This window comes from Pleurodeles waltl, chromosome 9 (assembly GCF_031143425.1).
Source record: "Pleurodeles waltl isolate 20211129_DDA chromosome 9, aPleWal1.hap1.20221129, whole genome shotgun sequence".
Taxonomy (NCBI): domain Eukaryota; kingdom Metazoa; phylum Chordata; class Amphibia; order Caudata; family Salamandridae; genus Pleurodeles; species Pleurodeles waltl.
In genome coordinates this window covers 529,089,460-529,115,271 of record NC_090448.1, presented here as the reverse complement: position 1 = coordinate 529,115,271, position 25,812 = coordinate 529,089,460, and the positions used below count along the sequence as shown (strand labels likewise).

Genomic DNA, 25,812 nt, shown 5'->3' with positions numbered 1-25,812 from the left:
GCTGGACCCCTGGCCTGCACCTGGAACCTGCACTCAGAAGGACTGCACCAGCTGCACACTTGGGCTTCACCACAAGAAGGACTTTGCCTGGCTTCAACTGGTTCAAGGAGGGACTCCCTGGTTGTTACAGGTGAAAAATTGCTAACCAGAGTCCCCTGCACCAACTCCTGAAGAAATCAACCAGCTGACCACTGCCCTGTGGCCAAAAAAAGAGTTTGCGCCAGGTGCATTCTGGGAGTTGTAGTCCACACCCCCAAGGATCATCTCAGAGCTTCCGGACCCTTGGGGTGAACTGTGGACCCCAAAAGAATCTTAAAAGAACATCTGGGAGAAGACCCAGAAGTTTGGAGAACTTTTGAAAAAAAAGCTCCATAGAGGGACCGACCTGCCGTGGCAACTCTAGCCGGCTTGCCTCAACCGCGACCCGGCCTGATTTGCGGGTTCGCCCCGGTGAAGAAAATCTCCAAAAAAGAGACTAAGTCTGAACGTACAAAGTTGACCGGGACCTCCCAGCCAGCGTATCTGAGGAGGGCTCCAAGGACGTCGGATCAAAATCCAGGTTTACCCCGGGCGAAGGATTTTCACCTCGAAAAAACGACTACGTCCGAAGGTAAAAATCTCCACCGAGGATTCCCACGACGCGTATCCGGAGAAGAGTTCCAGGAGGTCGGATTGGACTGGCAGGTTCGTCGCGCTGATGAAAATCTTCAGAAAAACAACTAAGTGCGAAGGTAAACTTTGACGTTGCCCCGGTCGAGGTGCAACCAGATGACCTGATTTGCGCTTTTTGTTTCCAGGCCCTAAAAAACAATAATTCTTTAAAAATGTATATCTCCGGTTCCCCTTATCAGATTTTATTCGCTTTTGTGTCATTTTAAAGATAAAAATATAATCTATTTTTATAAATTGGTTCTGGATTTTTAAACCGTTTCCTGTGTTTTATTTAATTACTGTTCTGTGATATCTGAATGCTTTACACTCCGTCTCCTGTTAAGCCTTGTAGCTCGTTGCCAAGTTACCAAGGGTTGAGCTGTGTTTAATTTACTGAGACCTAACTGGACCTAAGTGGAGGTTAGTGGCGTATTGCTAAGTGTAGGTACCTACCTGCTCTTACCAATAACCCATTTTCAAACAAGTGCGCGTGTGTGTGTGTATATATATATATATATATATATATATATATATATATATATATATATACACACACACATACATACATACACACACACATACATACACATACAAACACACACATATATAATAATAATAATATACACACACATTTATTTGTTTCTGTGTATGAATATCCCACCATTCAATTTCTTTACAAGCTCTCTCATGGCTGGAACGTTTGGTATACAGCTGAGAGTAGTTTGTGTTTTAAGGGTCTTGTTTGTAATAGTATTGCAGTAGGCCTGAAAATGTGCGAGGCACTACGCCCTCTAGAGGTTACATAAATAATAACACAGCATTACTTTCTGCCATTCTGTTTTCATGTAGTTATGTCCCCTAGGGGCTGACTATATGGTTACGTGACCCTGTTTCTTACAAATGCTATTTTCATTACAGTGTCCTCTCTGGGCTTTTCCAGTCAAGATACTACAATATTTGCTGCACTCAGAAACTTGCTCCATAATGCTTTCTGTGTGGTGGTCCTAGGACACTTAGAATACCATCAAAATTTGCACAGTGCACTCTGTCTAGGGCATCTCTCGGTCCCCACACTAGGTTGGGGGGGGGGGGGGGGGGAGTAATACCCCCTCCACCAACAGTTAGTGTCTGTTTAAGTTCTGTCATGGCTGGAACTTTTTTTTTTTACAGCTGGGCGTAGTTTGTGTTTTAAGGGCCTTATTTGTAATATTATTCTAGTAGGCCGGCTAGGCCTGAAATGTGTAATGCATTAGGCCCTCTAGGGGCTAAATATATGGCTATGCTGCATTACGTTCTGACATTCTGTTTTTGCATGGTTATGCCCTTTAGGGGCTGACTATTTGGGGACATGACCAGGTTTCTTACAAATCTTATTTTCATAGAGGTTTTCTCTAGTGGCTGTTCTGACCATCACAGTCAAGATACTACAATATTCACTGGACTTGAAAACTCGCCCCATAATGCTTTGTGGGGCATTCCTTTTACAAAACATGTTTGTCCATAACTCACAGAACAATGTGCTCCTTCTGTCTAGGTGATCTCTGGGTCCCCACACCAGATTAGGGGTACTGCCAAAATAAGAATTTAAAAAAATAATAAATAATGGCAATATTTTCATTTTTTCCTGAAGACAGAGAAAGAAGGTGAATAGAAGTGCTTTAGTTATATGCAGGGCCACTGGTATTAGGTGGCAGAGAGGACCAAATTATGAGGTAGAATTGACCAATTTATGTGGCAAGATAAAGTCCATTTACAACGCCAAGAGCTCTAACTCAAGCCAATGCGAGACCTATTGCATTACAAATGCTTGTTTGTCACCCAATGGCATTCTCTGTTCGGCATCCACAGCAGCACTGTTTGTCTTCTTTGACATAAGACCAGCAACATCTTTGTGACTCTCCCTTGTCACACAAAGCAGTCCTTTCCAAAGGGCTAACATTTATTTAAAACAGAACAAAGTCAGACATGCGATTGTAGGACTAAAGCAGGCCAAGAACTACCTCCTGAGCTGCTCAATAGGATATGTTAAACTAGTAGATGAGCATGAATGGCAGGAAGCCAAGCAAGCTTGATTATACTATCATTGGCTGGCTACGGAAATAAAAGTCATAATAGGAGAGGTACTTACTTAGCCCACAGACTCTGGTGCATCAATTGTTAGTTCTCCAATTTTATTGCTGACTGGCAATCTGTAAAAGAGGTTGATGTACTGCCAATATACATATTCCAGTCATGATAGATGTTTGACTTTTTGCCTTAAGCAGGGTCATCCCCAGTCTTTTTGCCTCCTTCCTCCTGGTTTTTCTGACCTCTCACTGTTGGCTCTAGGACTCTGAGCACTTTATCACTGCTGACCAGTGCTAAAGTGCAGGTGCTCTCCCATCTAAAGTTGGTATGATTGGCTTATATCTAATTGGCATATTAAATTCACCTATAAGTCCCTTGTACAGTGGTGTCTCTATACCCAGGGCCTGTAAATTAAATACTACTAGTGGGCCTGCAGCCCTGCTTGCGCCACCCACTGAAGTAGACTTTCAAACCGGTCTCAGGCCTGCTAGCGCAGGGCCTATGTGCGCAGTTTTCTGCCACAGGGACCTGGCATCTAAACTTACTTGCCAGGCCCAGAACTCCCCTTTTACTACATGTAAGTCACCCCTAAGGTACGCCCTAGCTAGCCCTATGGGCAGGGTGCCATGTATGTAGAAAGGCAGGACATGTGCCATATTGCATGCCCTGTCCTAGTAGTGACAAATAGCCTAACTTGGTGTCTCACTGCTGTGAGTGCTGCCTTCTCATAGGATTGCATTAGAAATGCCCTGCCTTATGTGTAAGGGGTATTGTCTGATTTATGAGGGGTAGCGTAGGCGTGTTTGGTATGGTTGTGATGGTGATAATAAATGCTGCTTACTGGTGTGGGTGTATTTATTATTACTATCACAGAAATGCCACTTCTAGAAAGTGCGCATTTATCTGTGCTTATGACTCTGGTGTTTTAGAGCTTGACTCCATTCCACGTCTGGGCAGAGTGACAGTTGGGGCTTTGTGCATACTTTTCAGACAGCCTGTACACAGGGAGGGTGGAGGTGTCACAGAGGTCCATATGCATACTGAATAGTCTTCCTGGGCTGAAAGAAGGGAGAGGCGGGGCACACCTACATTTGTAAAGGCTGTGCCCTGGACTCACACAATAGGGTCGTTTACCCCCCACTGATGTTTGGAGCCTGTGCTGAAAGGAGAGAGGGGGCACTCCCAGAACCAGTTGTAACTGGGTGGAACCTCCTCTCCCTACCATTGTAAAACACTGTAAGAACCGACTATAAGGACAGGAGAATTTTCCCCACAATTTGGAGAGTCTTGGAATCATCTTGGAACTGGACACCAAAGGCTGAAAGGACTCACCAGGAACCGCCATGGACTGCTGCTGCTGTGCTGTGCTGACCTGCCTGGTCACTGTGAAGGACTTGCCACTTGCTGCCTTTCCCTTGTACTGGCCTGTAGCTGGGCCCTCCACCTGAGGACCTTGTATTAAGATTCTGCTCTCCAGGGGCAGGGTGCTATGGCCCCTGCATCCATATCTTCACGAGGGGTGCTTCTCCGTGGTTGTGGCTGCCATAGCGCTGATTGCAGCATGCTTATGGAGCCTTGGGAGCTCGTAGGCTCCTTGCTGCATTGTGCCCCTTTAAATAAGATCACCGTAGCGGCCCGGGAAGCTGGAAGAACACTCACGCACTGCATCAGGTGCAGGCGAGTGTCTGCTCGGGCCCCAGGAGGAGTCCGATCTTCTTGTGGCTTCACGGCAGGACCAGGGGAAGGCGCAGGGAGTGCCCCCTTCCCCCTGCGTTAGAAGCAGGACGCTCCTTTTGTGCTGTTAAGGATAAATGGGCATTATTGTGCGCCCCCCCCCGGTGGAAGGGCCAGTGGAGGCCCGGGGAGGGGTCTGTCATTAAACCGGAGGGGGTGCGTGTTGCCCCCCTCCTGCCCTAAGTTGTTTTTGCGGGCTTTGGCCCCCCTCGTAAGGGCCGGTTGAGGCCCTGGGGGGCCCCCAGCAATCACGGTCCCCGGAGGGGCCTGTCTATAAAAGAGGAGGTGCATTTTGCCCTCCTCTGACCCCAGAGTATAAGGGAGGCCCCCGTTTTGCGCATAGGAGCGCCAGGGGCCCCATTGTTCGCCTTCTAGGCACTGGAGGTGCCTTCATCCAACCAGGTACTGTTTAAAGGACCAATATAGTTGCAATCCAAAGTTCTTTCTACAGACTTTTGTTTGATTCATATATTACCTACCTGCGTTTGATGTTTTTACATATGTGTATGCAAATGTTCCTTTTATGGACATGCTTGCTAATATGTTTTTCTAACTTGCCATATGTTTTCTATTGTTCCTACTATGGGCATTTTATGATATTCTTATGACAAGTGCTGTGATGTAATAACGTGTTTTCCTGACTACTGCTTATGTTGCAGAAGACTGAGTAACCTGTGTGTTATGTGTGACTACTGCTAGGTTGCAGAGTAACTAATGTGTGACGTTCTGACAACTGCTAAGGTAGCAGGATAGTACTGATATGACACGTTTGGTCTGATAATTGCCTTGTGTACAATACAGTATATTTTCATGTAATCTGGTGTTGTGTTTCCTTTGTGGTGGGGATATTGCATCACGTGTGTTGTGTGTGTTGTGCAAACGCTTCACACATTGCCTCCAGGTTAAGCCCGACTGCTCGTGCCTAGCTACCAAGGGAGTGAGCAGGGGTTATCTTGGACGTGTAACTCCCTTGCCCTGACTAGAGTGGGTAAGTTCTGCCTGGCTGAGGTGCATACCCTAGCCAACCAGAAACCCCATTTCTAACATTGGTCGTCAGCGGTGAGGATAGGACTTGCGCTTGCACAATACCATTGCGACTCATTATTTCACTACAAGGATTGCATTTGACCATCACATGTTTGGCTTCTCTTAACTTTCTCTCTTTGGTCATTTTTCCTGTTTTCAGTTCTCACGCTTGGGTATTGTGGTTGTCACATTTGAGTTATTTGTACCTTTTCAAGATGGGGCTTACCTTTGATTTAGAGGACCTGCCGTTTTACACGCAGGAGGAATTAGAGGGGTTCTGTAGAGAGAGAGGGCTGCCTGTAGAAGGGGACCTCAGGAGATCTCTGAATTTCTTTGAAAGGTTTGTGACATATACCCAGGGAGGGAGTGTGCTTAGGGGGTATCCAGAGGATCCTGAGTGTAGCGAGGGTTTCCAATGGGAGGGCTCCCAGACCTCATCCCTAGAGAGTGGTAGAGAGACTGATCAGGAGGGTGAGAATGACCGGGTGGGGACGCCAGTTGACAGGGAAGGCCCCAGTGATAAGGAGTCCCTTGCTGGGTCCAGTGTAAGAAGCAGGGCTACCTCCCATTCCTTGACGCCTTGTGAGCTAAGAGATAGGCGGGAAGAGAGGGACCTGAAGTTGCAGTTAGCGCGCCGAGCTGTTGAGGAGAGAAGGGCTGAGGTACAGAAGGCCTTAGTACAGGAGAGGACGGCAGAGGCAGAGAGGGCCTTTGCCAGAGAAAGACTCGCTCTAGAGCGCAGTCTGAAGGTTCTGGACTCACCAGCGCTGCAGGTGGAGTCCAGTGGTGGCACCAATGTAGGGTGCTGTAGCAAAGATGTTCCTCACATACCCATAGATCTGGTACCTAGATTCCAAGAGGGGGGTGACATACGTCAGTGGTTAAAGGAATATGAGAGGGCTCTGGTAGAGCGCAGGATCCCTGAGAAGGATTGGGGAACTGGCCTAGGGAGCTTTATTCCTGAGGAGGGGAGGGATGCCCTACTGACTCTAGAAGAGAGTGACAGGTAGGGGTACTCCGCTGTAAAGAATGCACTGATTGTGAAGTATGTTTTTTCCCCTGAGGAATACAGAAAAAGGTTTAGGGGTGGTAAGAAACTGTCTCACCAGTCTTGGGAGGAGTATGTGGAGGATTGCTGCATTGCACTAGATGGATGGGTGAAGGGTAGCACAGTAAACAATTTTGAAGGGCTGTTTAATCGGATTGTCAGAGAGCACCTGCTTCGTTGTTTTTCAGAGTTACGCCAACACTTGTCAGCGTGTGAGCTCTCGGACCCCAGGGAGCTTGCAAAGGAGGCAGACTTCTGGTTGCGTACCAGAGGGTCTGGGGTGGCATTAGGGGGTGTTCCTAATGAGTGGTCTAGATTTTTCCCAACCAGGTGTGGTGGGAAAGGCTTGTGTCCCAGGTAGGTCCCAGTGTATTGGGGCGGGTAAGGCACCCCATGTCCAGTCTCAGAGGAGAGGCAATGGGGTTGGGCTGAGGCCCAGGGTACCCGAGCTCCAGTCCCAGGTCCTGGAGGGTCCCATGAGTGAACGCCAGGAAGTGAGCCTAGCCTGTGCCGTAGGGCCAGCTGTTCAGAAGGATCCCATTTTGTCATTAGGACTTGGGTGGGTGGCTGGTGATAGCGTTCCGCCGGTCCTTGTGTCTGGTAGTCTCGCTCTACAGCGGAGGAGGCGGAAATCCAGGCATAGGGTTGAGAGGGGGCTGCGGGCCCTAGTGGAGAACCTGGAGGGTCAGGGGTCAGCTCTGAGAGCAGAGCCCCCCAGGAATGACCTTGGTGAGACCATTTCTGGGCTGGGGGGGAATCCAGACTCTGTCAGAAGGGCAGAGGTAAGGAGACCTGCGCCAGCCAGAATCTTGTGTGGCTCTTGGGGAAGGTGCTTCCCTGGTGGGGGGGTAGGTGTGACCCCCCCCAAGGAAGCAGGGTGGTGACTCTGGGTTGGATGATCAGGTTCAGGGGGTAAACTCTGACCTGATGGGGAGTAGGTGTGCTCCCAAGGAAGTCCTGGTGCACCAGGCAGTGGTTCAACCGCAGGGTAGTGACTCTGGGTTGGATTGCCAGATTCAGGGGGTAAGCTCTGATCTGGTAGGGGGTAGGTGTGCTCCCAAGGAAGTCCTGGTTCGCTGGGCAATGGTCCAGTCTAAGGGTGTCGTCCCTGGACTAGATAGACAGGTTCAGGGGGTAAACTCTGACCTGGTTGGATGGGCGGTTAGTGTGCTTACCCCCCATGTGAAACTTCTGGTGGCTTCTTCCGAGGTGGGGAAAAAGGACTCTGGAAGTGGGGTTCAGGGAGGGGGAAGCCCGCCCCGGACCCCGGTGCAACCCAAGGGTGTTGTCCCTAGGATGGGTGGTCAGTCGCCAGGTAGTGATCCTGGGCTGGCGAGAGAGTTGTGCAGGGCTGCTGTACCCAGCACCCTGGCAAGTGTGGATTCTGGTGATACCTCTCCTAGGAGAGGAGGGCGGGATCCTAGACAGAGGGGGTAGAGGGAGGAGAGCCTCGCCTCTAGCCCCTGTAGAACCTATCGGTGCGGACCCTAGGTTGGTGGATCCGTGGCAGGGTAGAGCCCCTGAACTGATTGGAAGTGGAGTGGAGACAGGTTGCTTTGCACCTGGGGCTACCGCCCCCACTCGTTATGGTTTCAGAGACCAGAGGCTCCTAGATGGCCTGGGGCCTGGTTTAGGCTGCCTGGGAAGCATTGACAGAGAGATCCAAGTGGAGTCAGGAAGGCGTAGAACTGGCACATGCCCCTGCTGTTGTGGGCCTGGGTCCTTGTTCTATCGCCCCAATCAGGGAAGTACATCAAGGTATTGATTGTTCTCCCCTGGCTTTTGGCTGGTAGGGGGTTGTGTTGGACTTTTTGCCTTACGCAGGGTCATCCCCAGTCTTTTTGCCTCCTTCCTCCTGTTTTTTCTGACCTCTCGCTGTTGGCTCTAGGACTCTGAGCACTTTATCACTGCTGACCAGTGCTAAAGTGCAGGTGCTCTCCCATCTAAAGTTGATTGGCTTATACCTAATTGGCATATTTAATTTACCTATAAGTCCCTTGTACAGTGGTGTCTCTATACCCAGGGCCTGTAAATTAAATACTACTAGTGGGCCTCCAGCCCTGCTTGCGCCACCCACTGAAGTAGACTTTCAAACCTGTCTCATGCCTGCTAGCGCAGGGCCTGTGTGCGCAGTTTTCTGCCACAGGGACCTGGCATCTAAACTTACTTGCCAGGCCCAGAACTCCCCTTTTACTACATGTAAGTCACCCCTAAGGTACGCCCTAGCTAGCCCTATGGGCAGGGTGCCATGTATGTAGAAAGGCAGGACATGTGCCATATTGCATGGCCTGTCCTAGTAGTGACAAACAGCCTAACTTGGTGTCTCACTGCTGTGAGTGCTGCCTTCTTATAGGATTGCATTAGAAATGCCCTGCCTTATGTGCGAGGGGTATTGTCTGATTTATGAGGGGTAGCGTAGGCGTGTTTGGTATGGTTGTGATGGTGATAATAAATGCTGCTTACTGGTATGGGTGTATTTTTTATTACTATCACAGAAATGCCACTTCTAGAAAGTTGCCATTTATCTGTGCTTATGACTCTGGTGTTTTGCAGCTTGACTCCAATCCACGTCTGGGCAGAGTGACAGCTGGGGCTTTGTGCATACTTTTCAGACAGCCTGTACACAGGGAGGGTGGAGGTGTCACAGAGGTCCATCTGCATACTGAATAGTCTTCCTGGGCTGAAAGAAGGGAGAGGCGGGCACACCTACATTTATAAAGGCTGTGCCCTGGCCTCACACAATAGGGTCGTTAACCCCCCCCCCCCCACTGATGTTTGGAGCCTGTGTTGAAAGGAGAGAGGGGGCACTCCCAGAACCAGTTGGAACTGGAAGGAACCTCCTCTCCCTACCATTGTAAAACACTGTAAGAACTGACTATAAGGACAGGGGAATTTTCCCCACAATTTGGAGACTCTTGGAATCACCTTGGAACTGGACACCAAAGGCTGAAAGGACTCACCAGGAACCGCCATGGACTGCTGCTGCTGTGCTGACCTGTGACCTGCCTGGTCACTGTGAAGGACTTGCCACTTGCTGCCTTTCCCTTGTGCTGGCCTGTAGCTGGGCCCTCCACCCGAGGACCTTGTATTAAGATTCTGCTCCCCGGGGGCAGGGTGCTGTGGCCCCTGACCCCTGCACCCATTTCTTCTCGAGGGGTGCTTCTCCGTGGTTGCGGCTGCCATAGCGCGGATTGCAGCGTGCTTATGGAGCCTTGGGAGCTCGTAGGCTCCTTGCTGCATTGTGCCCCTTTAAATAAGATCATTGTAGCGGCCCCAGAAGCTGGAAGAACACTCATGCACCGCATCAGGTGCAGGCGAGTGTCTGCTCGGGCCCCAGGAGGGGTCCGATCTTCTTGTGGCTTCACAGCAGGACCAGGGGAAGGCACAGGGAGTGCCCCCTTCTCCCTGGCCTCTGCGTTAGGAGCAGGACGCAACTTTTCTGCTGTTAGGAAAAATAGGCATTATTGTGGCCCCCCCCCCTTGGTGGAAGGGCCAGTGGAGGCCCGGGTGGGAGTCCCCAGAGATCGCGGGTCCTGGGAGGGGCCTGTCTATAAAAGAGAGGAGGTGCATGTCACCCTCCTCTGACCCCAGAGTATAAGGGAGGCCCCCGTTTTGCGCATAGGAGCGCCGGGGGCCCCATTGTTCGCCTTCTCAGCACTGGAGGTGCCTTCATCCAACCAGGTACTGTTTAAAGGACCAATATAGTTGCAATCCAAAGTTCTTTCTACAGACTTTTGTTTGATTCATATATTACCTACCTGCGTTTGATGTTTTTACATATGTGTATGCAAATGTTCCTTTTATGGACATGCTTGCTAATATGTTTTTCTAACTTGCCATATGTTTTCTAATGTTCCTACTATGGGCATTTTATGATATTCTTATGACAAGTGCTGTGATGTAATAACGTGTTTTCCTGACTACTGCTTATGTTGCAGAATACGGAGTAACCTGTGTGTTATGTGTGACTACTGCTAGGTTGCAGAGTAACTAATGTGTAACGTTTTGACAACTGCTAAGGTAGCAGGATAGTACTGATATGTGATGTTTGGTCTGATAATTGCCTTGTGTACAATACAGTATATTTTCATATAATCTGGTGTTGTGTTTCCTTTGTGGTGGGGATATTGCTGTGAGTTGTGTGTGTGTTGTGCAAACGCTTTACACATTGCCTCCAGGTTAAGCCTGACTGCTCGTGCCAAGCTACCAAGGGGGTGAGCAGGGGTTATCTTGGACGTGTAACTCCCTTGCCCTGACTAGAGTGGGTAAGTTCTGCCTGGCTGAGGTGCATACCCTAGCCAACCAGAAACCCCATTTCTAACAATAGACAAACAAAAGCAGAAGTGTACAGACAAATGCACAGGGTACATTCCAAAGATAATCAGATGTCCCATTGACTCTCTGGAGCAACTGGTAACTTTTAGGCCTGGTGTAGCCAGGACCTTTTGGATTTAGTAAATATATACTTACTTGTCTGCTTTTTCCCAATTTTTTTAAATATAGATTTTTTTTTTTTATATTGGCGAGTGCCCCTCAGATTCTACAACAATGGTTTAGAAAAAACTGCACAACAGTCACTAACATAGCCATAATACTAACAGCCAAGACCAGACAGATTGAGCTTTAGGACTAGAGTTCTGCTCAGAAGAATCACATACTTTTAGCATTCAACAAAGCTATCCAACATACAAGAGCAGATGATGGAACAAACTTAGCCCCCGGGCCCCAATTCACACAGAAGATACATTTCTAGTTTGATACCACAGCTAATCACTGCAATTACATTAAATCAACATCCCATCATTCAGCATTATTTTAGGGATGCTGGAGCATACCCTGACCACAGATTGACATACTAGCTTCATGCTTTCTCACTGAAACGTACAGTTTAACAATCTACATAACAATCTGCTAAAGTCACCATATCATAACTAATTTCCATTTTGGTCATAGGATTCGTCTGGAGGAAGATGCATCCATTTCCTTGAGTAGGACCCAAATGCTCACACAAAAGGAGAAGAAGCATCTAGAAGTATAAAACACAAAATAATCTGGCCACATGAATCATCTAAAAAACAAACTCATGAGCTGCCCTTCTTAGTTCTGCAATATGCAGACTATGGCTAACTTACTAAAGAGGAATCAATCAAGTGACTGTCAAAAAGAGGCCTTATGTTCCCTGGGGCTTCATTACAGTGTTGCAAATGCAAGGCGCATGGATGAGACCCTGGTTGCAGCAGTTCTGATTGAGCAAATCTGGGTGCTCAACTCAGCCATGATTTTGGAAGATGTCATCCTGTGGCCGACACAGCTCACTCTTGCCGAACAGCAACTTGCATACAGCGGTTCCATCCATGAACCTGGTTCAAGAGTTCAAAAGACCCGGGAATTCTCTACGCGAGTGGTTCCCAACTTTTAGTCCGGGGGCATCTAGGGGTCCGCAAAGCCTCCTCAGGGGGACCGTGACTGCTTAGAAAATTAACTGATATTAAAAGATTAATAAAGTGTATATAAATAAAGTAACTAGATATACAATTGAAAGTTTTAAAATGTATTGTAAATGTGTAGGAATTTGAAGCTAGCGGCTCAAAATTAAATTGGTACCCTGAAATTAATTTTTGGGTGCAGTGCAGGTGCATCAAACAGAATATAGTATGGACGATGGGTGGCTTTCAATTGAAAAGCTCCAAACTTCCTATTAAAATTTTTATCTTCTCATTTTGTCTGCTTGCAAATTTAATAAAATGTGTTTTCATTTGTGTATGTGTTTGATGGAATGCTTGTGTCTGTATTTTTTGTGTATTGTTTTGCTGTTCTAATCATTGAAAATGTTTACGCCAGGGTCCTCAGCTTCCAGTAATGACTCAGTGGAGGGTCCCGGGATTGCAATAATGATTCAGTGGGGGTCCCCGGGTTCCAGGAAAGTGGGGGTCCACAGAAGTCAAAAGATTGGGAACCACTGCTCTACATCAAAGGCTGTGCCTAGCACACTCTCAGAAATCTGCTTCTTTTTTATGTACTGTAGCTGTGGGAGTGCGTTGGGCTTCTCCTCCTGAACAGTCTCTCCTCCTGCAGGGTCAGGCATACTCTTTCTACTCTCACAAGAAAGGCAAGTTTCTAGGCATTCAAGCAGACTTTTAGCCACTCCAAAACAAAGTGCAGCATTAAAGGCCTTTCTGGATCATCAAGTCTAGAACCACAGGTTATCAAAGCGGTAATTTACTTTACAGTTTCCTAGTGCCTGCCATGCATCTCTACATCAGAACATTCGCAAGACTTCCTAGATATCATTCAGAGATGTTCATTTATTTTATCTTTTTAACTACAAATAAAGTATGCCCTAAATCATTATAGGAATCCAACAACCCTCAAAATTCAAGGATGGCAATGTCTTTTCTGTCCTATTTCCATAGTCACTTAGCTTTCAAATGTAGTTCCGAATTCAGTAGCAGTTTAGGCCTCCAAGATCAGTGCTAGCTGTGCAGCAACTTCATATATGACAGCTAGCTAAAGGCTTTGTAATGGCAGCAAATCAGGGTCTGAAGAGCTTCAGCTAGCAAAGTGCATTAATTTAACTTAAGGTTAAACATAATTGTGTGGGGTCTGGAAGCTTCCCCACTGTCGGATTCCAAGGTTGTGAGGCTACCTTGTTTGCTGCTTGGAAATGAAGGCTGCTGCGCCCACTGGATAAAACTAGCTAAGGACTGGTCCATGATGCAAGTAGCTAATCCAATTAGCAATCAATGAGTGGCATATTTTACAGTCACTGGGCCCCCTCTGAGGAGCTAGCTGAATGGATGCCAATAATTACCATCAATGGGTTTGTGCATATACCACGCATTGCTATATACAGGGTGGTTAACAGGAAGAAGCTGCATTTATTAGGATGGGCCTAAATTTGAAGAGTTCACAAGCAAAATATTGCAAACTTTGCTTTACTCTCGCTCAAACGACTGCAGCCAAAGAACAATATTTAGAAAATCCTCATTAACTGTCAAATGAAATTGCTTCCATGCATGGTGTAGTCTAACCTAGTAAATCCACCCCAAAAAACAGATCAACATGCGGACACAGAAAGCTGCAATACATCAAACATGCACTAAGCAACCATATATAGAATGCCAGCATACAAGGTGATCAGCAATCAAGTGCATAAAAAGTTCCTTGAGAACAGACACACATGGTTGGCCTCCACTGTGCCCCCAAGTATCCATTCACACCTCTTGCAAATGACAGTCAAAGACATGACAGAGGCCCCCTCATCTCCACATACCTCATATGTTGTCAAGTCACAACACCAAGGAGCCTTGAATGATTACAGCCTAAAACTATAGCATAACAATCATTGGGATGTGGGGCATATACTGGAAAACAGAGACATAATAAAATCACCCAACAGAAGCAAGATCTACACAGCAGGACTAACATGAACAAATGGTTTCAGTAACAGAAATCACAGTTAAAATAGTAATGCAAACACTCAAGTGACTGTCACAAGACTAAACCCCTCTTTAAAGAAAGGCATGACAACAAAGAAAATGGGATAGACAGATACTAAACTGTTTGTCAAGTTGAAATGCCCCCCCGAGGAAGGTATCAAACATCTGCGATAGTTGAAGAGTACTATCGCTAACATTCCAGATGGCGTTACAGCTATTTAGAAGATGGATTTATGCTGAATACACTATATGTATATTCAGACATAAAATGTTCTTCGGATAATCAGGGGCGAGGAACAAGGTCAAAAGCTCCGAGCCAGTTCTTTTGAGAAAATGTAAAATACTGGCAACTTGTGTTCAAACCCTTTTACAGCTCTTGACCTAACATAACATAATCTGCTTTAAAAAATGTTTTCCGTTCATTTGGGAAAGTCAGGCCTTGCTTTGTTGACATAACTAATCTGTGCAAAGCTTCCAAAGATTTTCCAAGTTTCATTTTAGAGGAACAGCCTGAATCGTTGGGTAACAGCAGTTATGGAACTATCCTCTTGCCCTTGTCAAAAGATAAAATTAAAGAGGCGAAGGAACTAAGAGGGACGGATTTATTGACGTTGCCATGTCAGTTCAATGCACTTTTAAAATCATCCGGTGCTTTGCAACGGACAATTTTGTTTTTAATTGAAAACTCCTCAGTAGACAGGGATGAGCTTCTGTGTCTCCCAAACCCCCCCCCCCGCAACACCCGTCCATCTGTGAAGTCATCCTGCGATCGGCCCCCATATAAACCACACGCACATATAAAAGTGATCTCTTTACTTATACTTAATACGAGAGACACTCTTATACACACACACACACACACACACATATATACATTCATATTTGCCACCGGTTGTCTTGCAGCACAAATCTTTAAAGCAATGCACATACTCCAACCGATGCGTTTCGACCCTAGCTTTTAGGGAGCAATAAAAACATCAAGTTAACTCTTGTGATTATGTTCCTGCTAGAGAAAGAGTTTGGACTTTTGTCTAGTGGCAGTTTTGATGGAATAAAGTAGCGCAGAAGGTTTACATGCCTGCTGCAAAGAACAGGTCTGTATTTTATGTGAATAGCTGAGAGGATCAGTGAAGGCAGCCGTTAACGGTGCTTTAGAACAAATAAAATATATGTGCAAGGAGGGCCATGAAGAGAAGAAGGGCTCGTTTGCTGGGTGATAGTGAGGGAATCCGAGGAGGAGGAGGTCAGGGGAGTGGGATCACCAAAAATAATTGTCGGACTGGGTGTCACCAGTGCTGAAGGCTGTGATGATGGATAGGTGGCAAGGTGAAGTGATAGTGTGCATTTTTAGTTTTTTTTCCCGTGTCTTCAGAGAACCTGCTGATTGAGGGAAGAAGTGAAGGTACGGTGACTGACATTTACTGTTGCACATATCACACACACCCACCAGCAATTTTGTGACCGTCTACGTAGGTTAGCATTTTAGAGGGACAGTTTACACTAGCAGAGATGGCATCTTGTTGGATGGCTGCTGCTCAAACCCTAACTCGGGTTATGGGATCTGAGGGAAGAGGACAATGAAGCAGACTCTAGGAATGATTTTTCAGTCAGAGGAGTCCCATTTGACAACTCCCTTTCAGTGATTCTGTGGGAGACGATGAGGGCTGCCGTGCTGTCCCCTCGAAAGCACAGTTTAGGCAACAGCAGGCTAGCTCAACCCAGAGAGCAGGTGCGTGTGGCAGCAAGAACAGACAAAGTGTTCTCTGGGCAGCCCCCCAATTTAGTTCAGCCCCAAATTCCACCTTTTACTGGTGACGCTGAATGTAAAGTTGATATGGCCAACTTTTTGCCAGTCGACTACGTCCATCTGTTTTTGGATGACTCCCCCCTTCAGCAAATTGTGCAGCAAACAAATTTGCATGCATAACAATTTCTGAAGGAGCATGGAGGCACTCTAGGGCCCCATTCTAGGACATGCCAGTAGACTCCCACGTCATTGGCGGAGTTGAAGATATTTTGGGCCTTACCCTCAAAATGAGGCTAGTGCAGAAACCCACCTTGCAGTCCTATTGGCCGACTTGCACAGTTTGCGTAATCCACACCTTTGCACAGGGCAGCGACAGGAAAGGGCCCAAATCGTACAGTGGAGACATCAAAATAATCTTTCATATAACCTGGTTCTTTAAAGTGGGCATCTGCATTTTAGGTCCAGGGACCCGGCAGCCATATAGGGAAACCTACCAAACCCAGACATTTCTGAAAACTTGACACCAGGGGGAGTCCACGTGGTGTGGCTTGTGTTGATTCCCCAAACTTTTCTCACCTAGAATACCCTGCAAAGGTGAAACGTTGAATAAAAAATATTTTTCCTTGCATTTCTGTCACGCAAACTACAGGAATTTTTATCAGGTCAAGTTGGGGAACGTTGGGTGGTAAACAATTTGTGGATCCCTGCATATTCCTGTAGGTTACATCACCGAAAAGCAAGGAAAAAATTGTGCTTTTATTCAAAGTTTTACCTCCGCAGGACATTCTGGGGAACAACTTTGGGGGAATCCTCACAAGCGTTGTTACCTACATGGACTCCCCTTGATGTCTACTTTTCAGAAATGCCTGGATTTGATAGGTTTCCCTTAATGGTTCCAGATCCCAGAACTAATTAGTACTCTCACTTAATAGTTATCATTATCACCACAATACGTTTTGGGACATTCCCTGTGGCGGGCACTTCGCCTACCACACAAGTGAGGTACCATTTTTATCGGGAGACTTGGGCGAATGCTGGGTGGAAGGAAGTTTGTGGCTCCCCTCAGATTCCAGAACTTTGCATCACTGAAATGTGAAGAAATTGTGTTTTTCAGACAAATTTTGGAGGTTTGCATGAATCCTGGGTGATAGAACCTGGTGAGAGCCCCACATGTCACCTCATTCTGGATTCCCCTAGGTGTCTAGTTTTTAAAATGTATACGTTTGCTAAGTGCCCCGAGGTGCCGACTGAGCTGGAGGGAAAAATCCAAACCTAGGCACTTTGCAAACAATTGATCCATTTTTATTGGAAAAATGTGATGTGTCAATGTAGTGTTTTTTTGTTTTTTTGGGGGGGGGGGGTGTTCCTGTTGCGGGCACTAGGCCTAGCCACACAAGATACCATTTTTATCGGAATACTTGGGGGAATGCTGGGTGGAAGGAAGTTTGTGGCTCCCCACAGATTCCAGAACTTTGCATCGCTGAAATGTAAGGGAAAATGTGTTTTAGACACATTTTGAGGTTTGCATCAATCTTGGGTGACAGAAACTGGTGAGAGCCCCACAGGTCACCCCATTCTGGATTCTCCTAGGTGCCTAGTTTTAGAAAAATTTATAGGTTTTCTAGGTTTCCCTAGGTGCCGGCTGAGCAAGAGGCTAAAATCCACAGCTAAGCACTTTGCCAAAATCGAGTCCGTTTTCGGTGGGAAAATGTAATGTGTCCATGTTGTGTTTTGGGGCGTTTCCTGTCGTGGGCACTAGACCTACCCACACAAGTGTGATACCAATTTTAATTGGGAGACTTGGAGGAACACAGAATAGAAGAACAAGTGTTGTTGCCAATTGTCTTTCTCTACATTTGTGCCTTAGTGTGCAAGTAAGAAGTCATTTTGAGAAATGCCCTCTAATTCACATGCTAGTATGGGAACCCCCGAATTGAGAGGTGTGCAAATAACTGCTTCAAACCTCCATATCGTGTGCCCATTTCAGAAATTCATAGGTTTCGCTGATACCTATTTTTCACTCTATATTACTTTACCAAATGAATTGCTGTATACCCAGTATACAATGAAAACCTACTGCAAGGTGCAGATCGTTTATTGCCTCTGGGTACCTTGGTTCTTGATGAACCTACAAGCCCTATATATCCCCCGCAACCATAAGGGTCCAGCAGACGAAACAGTATATTGCTTTCAAAACTCTGCCATAGTTGGAAAAAGTTACAGAAGAAAACGTAGACAGAAATGGCTGTTTTCTCAACTCAATTTCAATATCTTTTATTGTAACTGTTACTTTCTATAGGAAAACCTTGGAGGATCTACACAAATGACCCCCTGCTGAATTCAGAATTTTTTCTACTTTTCAGAAATGTTTAGCTGTCCAGGATACACCATTGGGATTAAAGCTCTGATCTTATCCTTCTAATATTTTTTTAGTGAATCTTAGTTTGTTTTAATGGGATAACAGGAGTTAGCTTAGCCTCTGGCTTGCCGACTCGTGCCCCCATCACCTAGTGACTTTTAACCTACTTAGCTTGCTACCTCTTAGTCCATTTAATTAATCTAAGATGGCTGCCTTGTTTATAGTTAGGCCACTTGTTATGCTTTGCATTATCAGTGCCCCCGCGCTAAGGCGTCAAGATCAAGCGACAAAGACAAACAAACAGTAGGCGTTCACACTTAAGGATTTTCCCTCTCTATACTCGAAGGATTTGTGTATAATAATTGCTGTCCCAAGCATGTCTGTTATCTATTGTTTGGGAACACACCTACGTCAGGGGTCCTGGTAGATCTGTTTAAATACATCACACTTTAGACAGATAATCAGAGGGATTCCGAACAGAGGACATCGCCACCATCGCTGATACCGATACTGCATGTCATCTTGACGCTGACTCAGTCTTCGTGTCCCTGCGGAGTCTGAGATAGAGACCTCATTCCAAGGTAACAAGGGCTGGGGGCTCCTCTCATGGACATGGCATTGGCAGATTAGGTTTAACAAACCCAGCTCTCCTTTAGGTCACATTAGGGTAGTAGGGCATATTACATCTCGTATGTCTTTCACATGCATTGCAAGATGGTGGGGGTATTTGTAATAATGACTCTCGTCTTCACAATCCTGTGTCTTGGATTATTCATTATCCTAATCATTGCAACCCATGCAACATAACACAAACTGCAGTTGTGTTAAATAAAAACTATTGAAACTTTACTACATCTATGTAATTACTTGTGTTTGTATGAGACATGATATATATGTGAGATAGGGGTGATCTCCGTTTAACCACGACACTCCCTGAGTTGTCTTATCCTCGAGTCCATGCGTAAAGGCTGCCACAAATCACCTTTTACTATTGTGTTTCTGGTGAGGTGCTGCTAGTGAGCAGGTAAGGTTGGAACAGTTGCGACTTGTTGTAGGAAAGGCATAGTCGTCTACAAGCAACAGTACTGTCATCCTTTAACCAGCAGTCTTGCCTAGAGCAAAAGTCCAAACTACGACAATTTCAAGACACGTTCTACATGCCCTAGTAATTCACAAATTGCCAGATTTTAAGAGCCTTCAAGTTCAGGAAAAAAAGGATTAAAAAAATGTTTTTGCCTGAAAAGCATGTTGGTATTACTATGGGAACTGTGTAAAACTCGTGACAAAAGTGCACATGGTCTACAAAATGTAGCTGTATCCACATTTCAGAGGGACAAGACAGACAGCCTGAAGGGATATATGCATAAAAGAATGTTTAAGGGGGAAAAATGTGTTGTTAGAGCAAGAGCCCAATCGTAAATCAGGAGGGCTCCTTTAAATCAAACTTGCAGCTCCCCCACCCCATTAGGAGGTAATGGAGCTGCTGACCGATAGTCAGCTCGGGTAGTCATGAAAGCGTTGCTTTTAACAGTGAAGAAAAAAGGAGCATATGAATCTTGTCTGTATTTTATTTTGCATTTTTATTGCAATAAACATCAGAAATTATCCTAGCTTCACTGTGTCTTCGAAATGAGAGGATACCTACGGGCGGACACAGAAGTAGACAAGAACAATAACCGAGATAACTACACTAACTGTAGAAAATTAAAGAAGAGAAAAATATCAGAGGAGCAACTTAAGTATATATACATATCCACACACCCCCACAATATCTAAGCCAGACTCCATCCAACTACTTCTAAGAAAACTGAAGCCCTCCTTCATTTTTCAGAGCTGTCACTCATGCTTTGGGTATCTCACACCTACATGGCGACCATGCTATCCGTTCTCGCCAAATGTGCCCTATTGCACCTTCTAACAAAAGACTTTTTTTCTTGATGCAACCCACCTAACAAAAGGTCCAAGGAAACCAGACCCTATCCCCATTTTTTGAATGAAGGATGTGCATTGGTTCTCCCTGGAAGTGAGGGCCTACTTCAAAATGGTCTTTACCACCCAAAAAGCCCTTTATCTGGACCAGCTGGTTTATCAGATATACATACTGCACAATACTGTGGGTCTGAAATATGCTAGAGGCAAACTACATATGCTTCTCCAAATATCCAACAACAAAAGGATCTAAAACATTCAACTAAGCACTTTTCCTGTCCAGCACCAAGACTCAGGAACCACTTACCTTAAGTATAACGACTTAACACCAACTTTTTAAACATAAAGAAGAGAACTCAACTTCTCAGGAGTTACCTTAAAGCCTGTATTCACACCCCTAACCAGTATAAATAGTTCTCTCAAATTGCTTATTATGCCATTTCCTTGAAGCACCCTCCACAGCACTGTGGCTAGTACAAATATATTTAATTATTAAATCACAAGGATAATAACATAATTCGTATGTAGAGTCAATTTACGAAGTTTTTCTTTTTCTTCAGATGTCCTTTGAGTTAGTTAGGACTCCATTTGGTGATGGGCAGACAGGTCCATTAAAGAGGGCAAGCTTCTTCGATTTTGGCAAAATGAAGGAGCACAACCTTTTTTTTTTTTTCAGATGGTTTACTTCCAAACCATTCAAATACAATCGGAAAGAAGGTTGCAGTATTCCAGGTGCCTCTTCAAAATGGCATCATATTACTGTCAACACTCAAGCTCCCTCCAGTTTCCATGTGGCATTATCTAAAAGCCACAAAATACATCTACAAACTGCCTTGTGGACCCTAACACTTTTGACCCCACCTAATCTAGAAGATTTACATGGCCAGAATCCTCACTCAGACTCTTGCAGCTTGCAACACCATTTGCTTGAGGCCTTTTTAACTCTGTCAGTTGCACCACATGTCATGAATCCAGTAGTCACCAAAGAATGCAGACTCGTCTCCCACAATTGAAGACACATATCTCATTTCAAGCAGAGTAACTTTCAACGCAGCTTAACTACCTCAATGACCGGGCCAGCACATGGCCTCATAGTCCATGACCTCCCAGCGCTGGGTTCAACCAGGTATATTTGGCTTCTAAGCAGGATGGCCCACGAGTTGACAGCTTGCCACCAGCAGACATGGTGAACTGAAAATCACTAGTTCCAATCTCAACAAGACACACTCGGTCTTCAATGTTTTCAAGGTTGGTAAATTGGGTACCATAAACTTAGTAATAGTAACATTTGTTACTTTTAACACTTAAAAGAGGCATGAGTGCAGAAGGTAGTGCTATATCAAATGAATAGGTTAATTGTAGAGCAACCAAGCAATGCTAAAATAATCTTCCTCTAGATCTGAGCATATTACAGCCCCCCTAGCTATAGATATGCTCAATGACCACAAACAGATTTTAGCCTTGAACTCCGCACAGTATAGTACCCTAGTGGTCAGGTATTTCTTTTGACCTACCCGGCTACCCAAAATGTAAACTGATTGGATCCTTCAAACACTCGTCCCAACGGCATCATGACATCTCACTCCAAAACCCCCATCTAACTAAGCAAATTCTAAAACTCTCAGCCCAAGAAAAGCCCTGAACTAACACCTACAGGTCAGGACTTACACAATCGGGCAGCTCAACCCCCACTCCAGTCCTAACATTAGGCCTCCCAGTCAAGATCTCTTAGGCACTGACCTCCAAACACTGAACCTCCCAGACCAAAACTTAAATGGCTCTCTTCATACCAAACACCACGGCATAGCACTGTTTGACACCAAACTCTCAGCACAGTATCACCAAACCCCTCTCCCCAAGCCTCACAGCACAGCCACCTAACTCCAATCATCTGAGCACAAGACCAACGAGCGCCAAGTCTCTCACAACAGTTCCATGAATGATGAAACTGAGTACCCAGCCCACGTTCTAGACACAATAACTTCCCAACCCTCAGCCTGCCAGCCCCACCTCAACGCTGAGAATACAAAGCCCACCCCAAACCCAGTACCACAGGGTCCACACACAACCCCAAGCCCATCAGGTCAGGTCCAATTCAATCACTGCATCTGCCTGGCCCACCTCAATCACAGAGTCTGACAAACTAGGCATAACCCAACACAGAGTATGCCAGGTCAGAACCAATCAAGCCAGGCCACTCCAAAACTGACCCTCCAAAAAGACAGGCTGGCCCAAAATTATTAACCTTTAAAGACAGACCGTCACAACACTGATTCACCAACGCCAAGTCAACCCAACACTGGTGCTCCCAAGTCACATCTCCTAGCAATGAGCTTGCCAGCCAAGTTTAATAATAAGAGCTTGAGCCAACCCTGTTGGTTTGCAGATACCAAAAGATAATACACCACCGAAGAAAGATTAGCATCTGAATTGAAACTGGATTAATGGATTCCAATATGTAGGCTTTCTGTTGAATGTGTTACTTTTTTAGAAATCAGGTTACAGGAAAATCAAAGTGGAATATCATTTGCAGAATCTGGTCGTGGGGCGTTTTTCTTTCTACACCTGACAGCTCTGTAACTGCAAACCCTGCCTACCAAGGACTTGAGTACAGCATAGTACCGTCCCTTGTCCTTGATTATGGCAATGCTCTTTTCAACAGAAAAGAAACCTCTTGCACCATTAAAACCTGTCTTACATACTGCAGCCAGGCTTATTTTAAATCCCCACAAATATGACCGTATCAAACGGGTCACCTCACCTTTACTATGGTTCCCAATTGAGTCAAGAATAGTTTATGAAACTGTCTGTCTAACTTACAAGTCCTTATACCGACATACTGCTAAATATCTCATGCAAAAACCAGGCAACTCCAGGGACTCCAGCATTGTTGGAATTAAAGTAAACTATAAACTACTGACCAAATGTTTTAAGAAAGGCTCCTCCACTTTTCAGGGCATCCATCCGAGATATGGAACTCCTTCCCATTTGACTGCTCAACTCTCAATTTGTTCGAGCTTCCCTCAAGTCTCACTTGCTGGAGAAAAAATGTAGATTTTTTTTTTATCTAGCTGATTAGCCCGTTATGTTCTCCTAGCAAGTATGTGTCTAAAAAGGTCCTGTTTTTAGGAAGGTTGTAAACTCCCTGACTCTATATTTTGACCTTTGAAACTTTTGAGCAAGCGTCTTGGGACTTGAAAAGATGCAACTCTAAAAGGTGTTTGTTACCCACAAAATGTACTTATGTGAAAAATAAAATCTCTTTCATATACACCTTTGTTATATAATGTATAATATACTGTGCACATGTGCGGTTTCTGACACCACGTTCAACTGCTTTTACATAAAACTTCAAAAAATAAAACTAAAATTGTTCGGTACATCCACGGACTAGTGGCAATGCCGCTCTGAGAGCAGAGTCATCAAACCTACAAGAGTTCGCTAGGCCTGGATCATGCAAAGTCGAATCTCTCAGTCCAGGCAGATCATTCTAACGCTCAAGCCTCAGACCTGAACTCCCGAATCCTGAACATCTCTGTCAGGGTAAATGGACATAAACACCGAGCCTCCCAATCTACCATGCCGACACACACACTCCGTGTTTCTATCTCCAACAATGTCCCTTGATAACTCCGGACAACCCAAGACTTCTCAAATCAAGCCTCCTAATAAAGGGCCTCCTAGACCCAGTCCTTCCAACATAGGGCCTCCAACTCTCATGCATTCCACGACAGAACTTCCAAACACATTCACCTTCCGGTTAGATTCCCAGCCCAGGTCCTTCCAACATTGACTATAAGGTCTCTCGGACTGCCACTATCGAACTTAGTAGCTCGGGACGTCCCACCACAACGGTCTCCTACGGCCGAACACTGGCTCCCTCCTGAACACCCCAACTCAGAGCTCCCCATCACTTACCCCAAGACGCCCGTTCTAAATATCCAGAAAATCCAACCAAGGACCTCCCATAAAAAGATTCCCAAACCAGAACATCCAGTGACTGCGCCTCCCTGAGCAGGTCTTACGAGCACCACTGAAGCTCCCAGCTCGGGATTTCTAAATCACAGGGCATCGTGGCTCTGTGCTTCCTACCTCAGGACGTATCCACAATCCCGCTGCATTTCCCCCGCCTCCATGAGCCCCCGCTCACCCCAAAAGCACTAGCTGCCCGTACTGCAGCGGATCCTTGTGCTGCTCGCAGGACTCTTCCTGACTGCTGGAAAACATGGAGGCCCGGTTCCGGGCCGACCTGAGAGCTATGGAGGGAAATCCTCCTTCAGTTAAGCCCTGCGCCACTGCTCCTAGTATCCGGGGCCTCAAATGCAGACTGCAGCTTCAAACCCCGCGTCCCGCCCCTCCAGCTGCGGCTCCTCCCCTCTCTCGCAGGCTCCTCTCCTCCGTTGTAGGCTCCTCCTCTCCCGCCGTGCCTCTTTGGCGCTGGAGATGCTTCCTCTGCGCCCCCCGGTGGGGCCGACCCTCTATGGGGCACGGTTCAGCCACTCCGTTGCACAGGGCAGCAACAGAAAGTCAACAAAATGCCCGAACTCTGAGGGTTAAGGGTCAGCGTGCGCCGTGGGCGGGGCCTTGAAGCGGACAAACCCTCCGAGTCCGCCCACACCCAGGCCCTTAGTGTAAACAAAGACAGAAAGGGAGCTCTGTTTAGCTTCTCGTGACTCCAACCCCCGCTCTGATCTGAGAATTTCAAACATCCCAGTTTATCCATCTCGATTAATTCGCCACTTTCTTGTATTTCTATCCTAAATGACCAACGTTCTAAAACATGTCAACGTGGAAGTACAAATCACACTTTCTTAAGCAAACTAGATCTTTCAGTGCTTTAAAATCTTGATCCTAATTTTGCCTCCTGGCGCTGACATTACAATGACCAGTAGCCCATAGGTGCTATGCACGCGCCCCAGCCTCCGCTTTGCCGGGCTCTGCACAACATGCTAAAGTTTGGGAATCCCGAGAGCAAGTGATATTTGTCGAAAATAAATTTGGAGCGTTACTGTCAGTCAATGAGAGCCAGGTTTACAAAATTATTGATGGGGCCCGGGTTACATGATCCAATATTGTTAGAAGTGCAGGGCGGTACTGGAGTGCGTTGACAAATCCACCTGTGAAACGTATGAAATATGATCCAATTTAAAGATAGAAAAGTGCCGTTTAATTTCATTGCCACATCTCTGTGCCTCGGGAGGGACGGCGTTTCCAAGAACCCCTGACTCTTATTAGTATGCAAATGGCCACTTTAATGAGGCAGGTGCATCAGGCGAAAAGCGTACAAACCATAGAAGCTCATCTTAGGGGTAAAAGGCCGCTTTAATAGAACAGGTCTGTTATAAACAATAACCTTGGCATTAAGCCTTACAAAATAAGAAAACCTCACTAAACAACTAACTAACTAACCCCTCCCCCACCCTTTAAACTTGCCCCTCCCCAATACCCCTTGATCAATCCCTTCCCCATCTGTCCTGCTGCCCACCTTCTGTAGTTCCCCTTGCCTTTCCTCCCTTGTGATCCTTGAGAAAACCTCCATGCTCTCTAATCTTTCCGCATCATCCCCTTCCCCCCCAAAGCCTTTATGTGAAAATCCCCGTCCCACCAGACCTGCCTACCAGCGGCATGAAAGATATCTAAGCAAAGCATATAAACATAAACTAACATCGCCCAAACCACAGACCTGTCTTATTAGAGCCTAATTAAGCAGATAAAACCAAGAGTGGACCCCACTCACACCCACTACCAACAACATACCCAGGGAACTAAGCCCAAACAAAACCATCCATGAAACCAAGGGAGGGCGGGTGGG

General features: G+C 46.1%; 1 protein-coding gene across 1 annotated transcript in view; it reads right to left on the bottom strand.

Annotated features, from left to right (window-relative positions):
* Positions 1-24,529, bottom strand: part of PELI2 (pellino E3 ubiquitin protein ligase family member 2) — a 148,304-nt gene extending 123,775 nt beyond the window's left edge. The window contains exon 1 of the mRNA XM_069207431.1: positions 24,151-24,529. Coding sequence (XP_069063532.1) covers positions 24,151-24,227 — 77 coding nt within the window. The 5' untranslated portion in view covers positions 24,228-24,529. The remainder of the gene's footprint in view (positions 1-24,150) is intronic.
* Between the last annotated feature and the right edge of the window lie 1,283 nt (positions 24,530-25,812).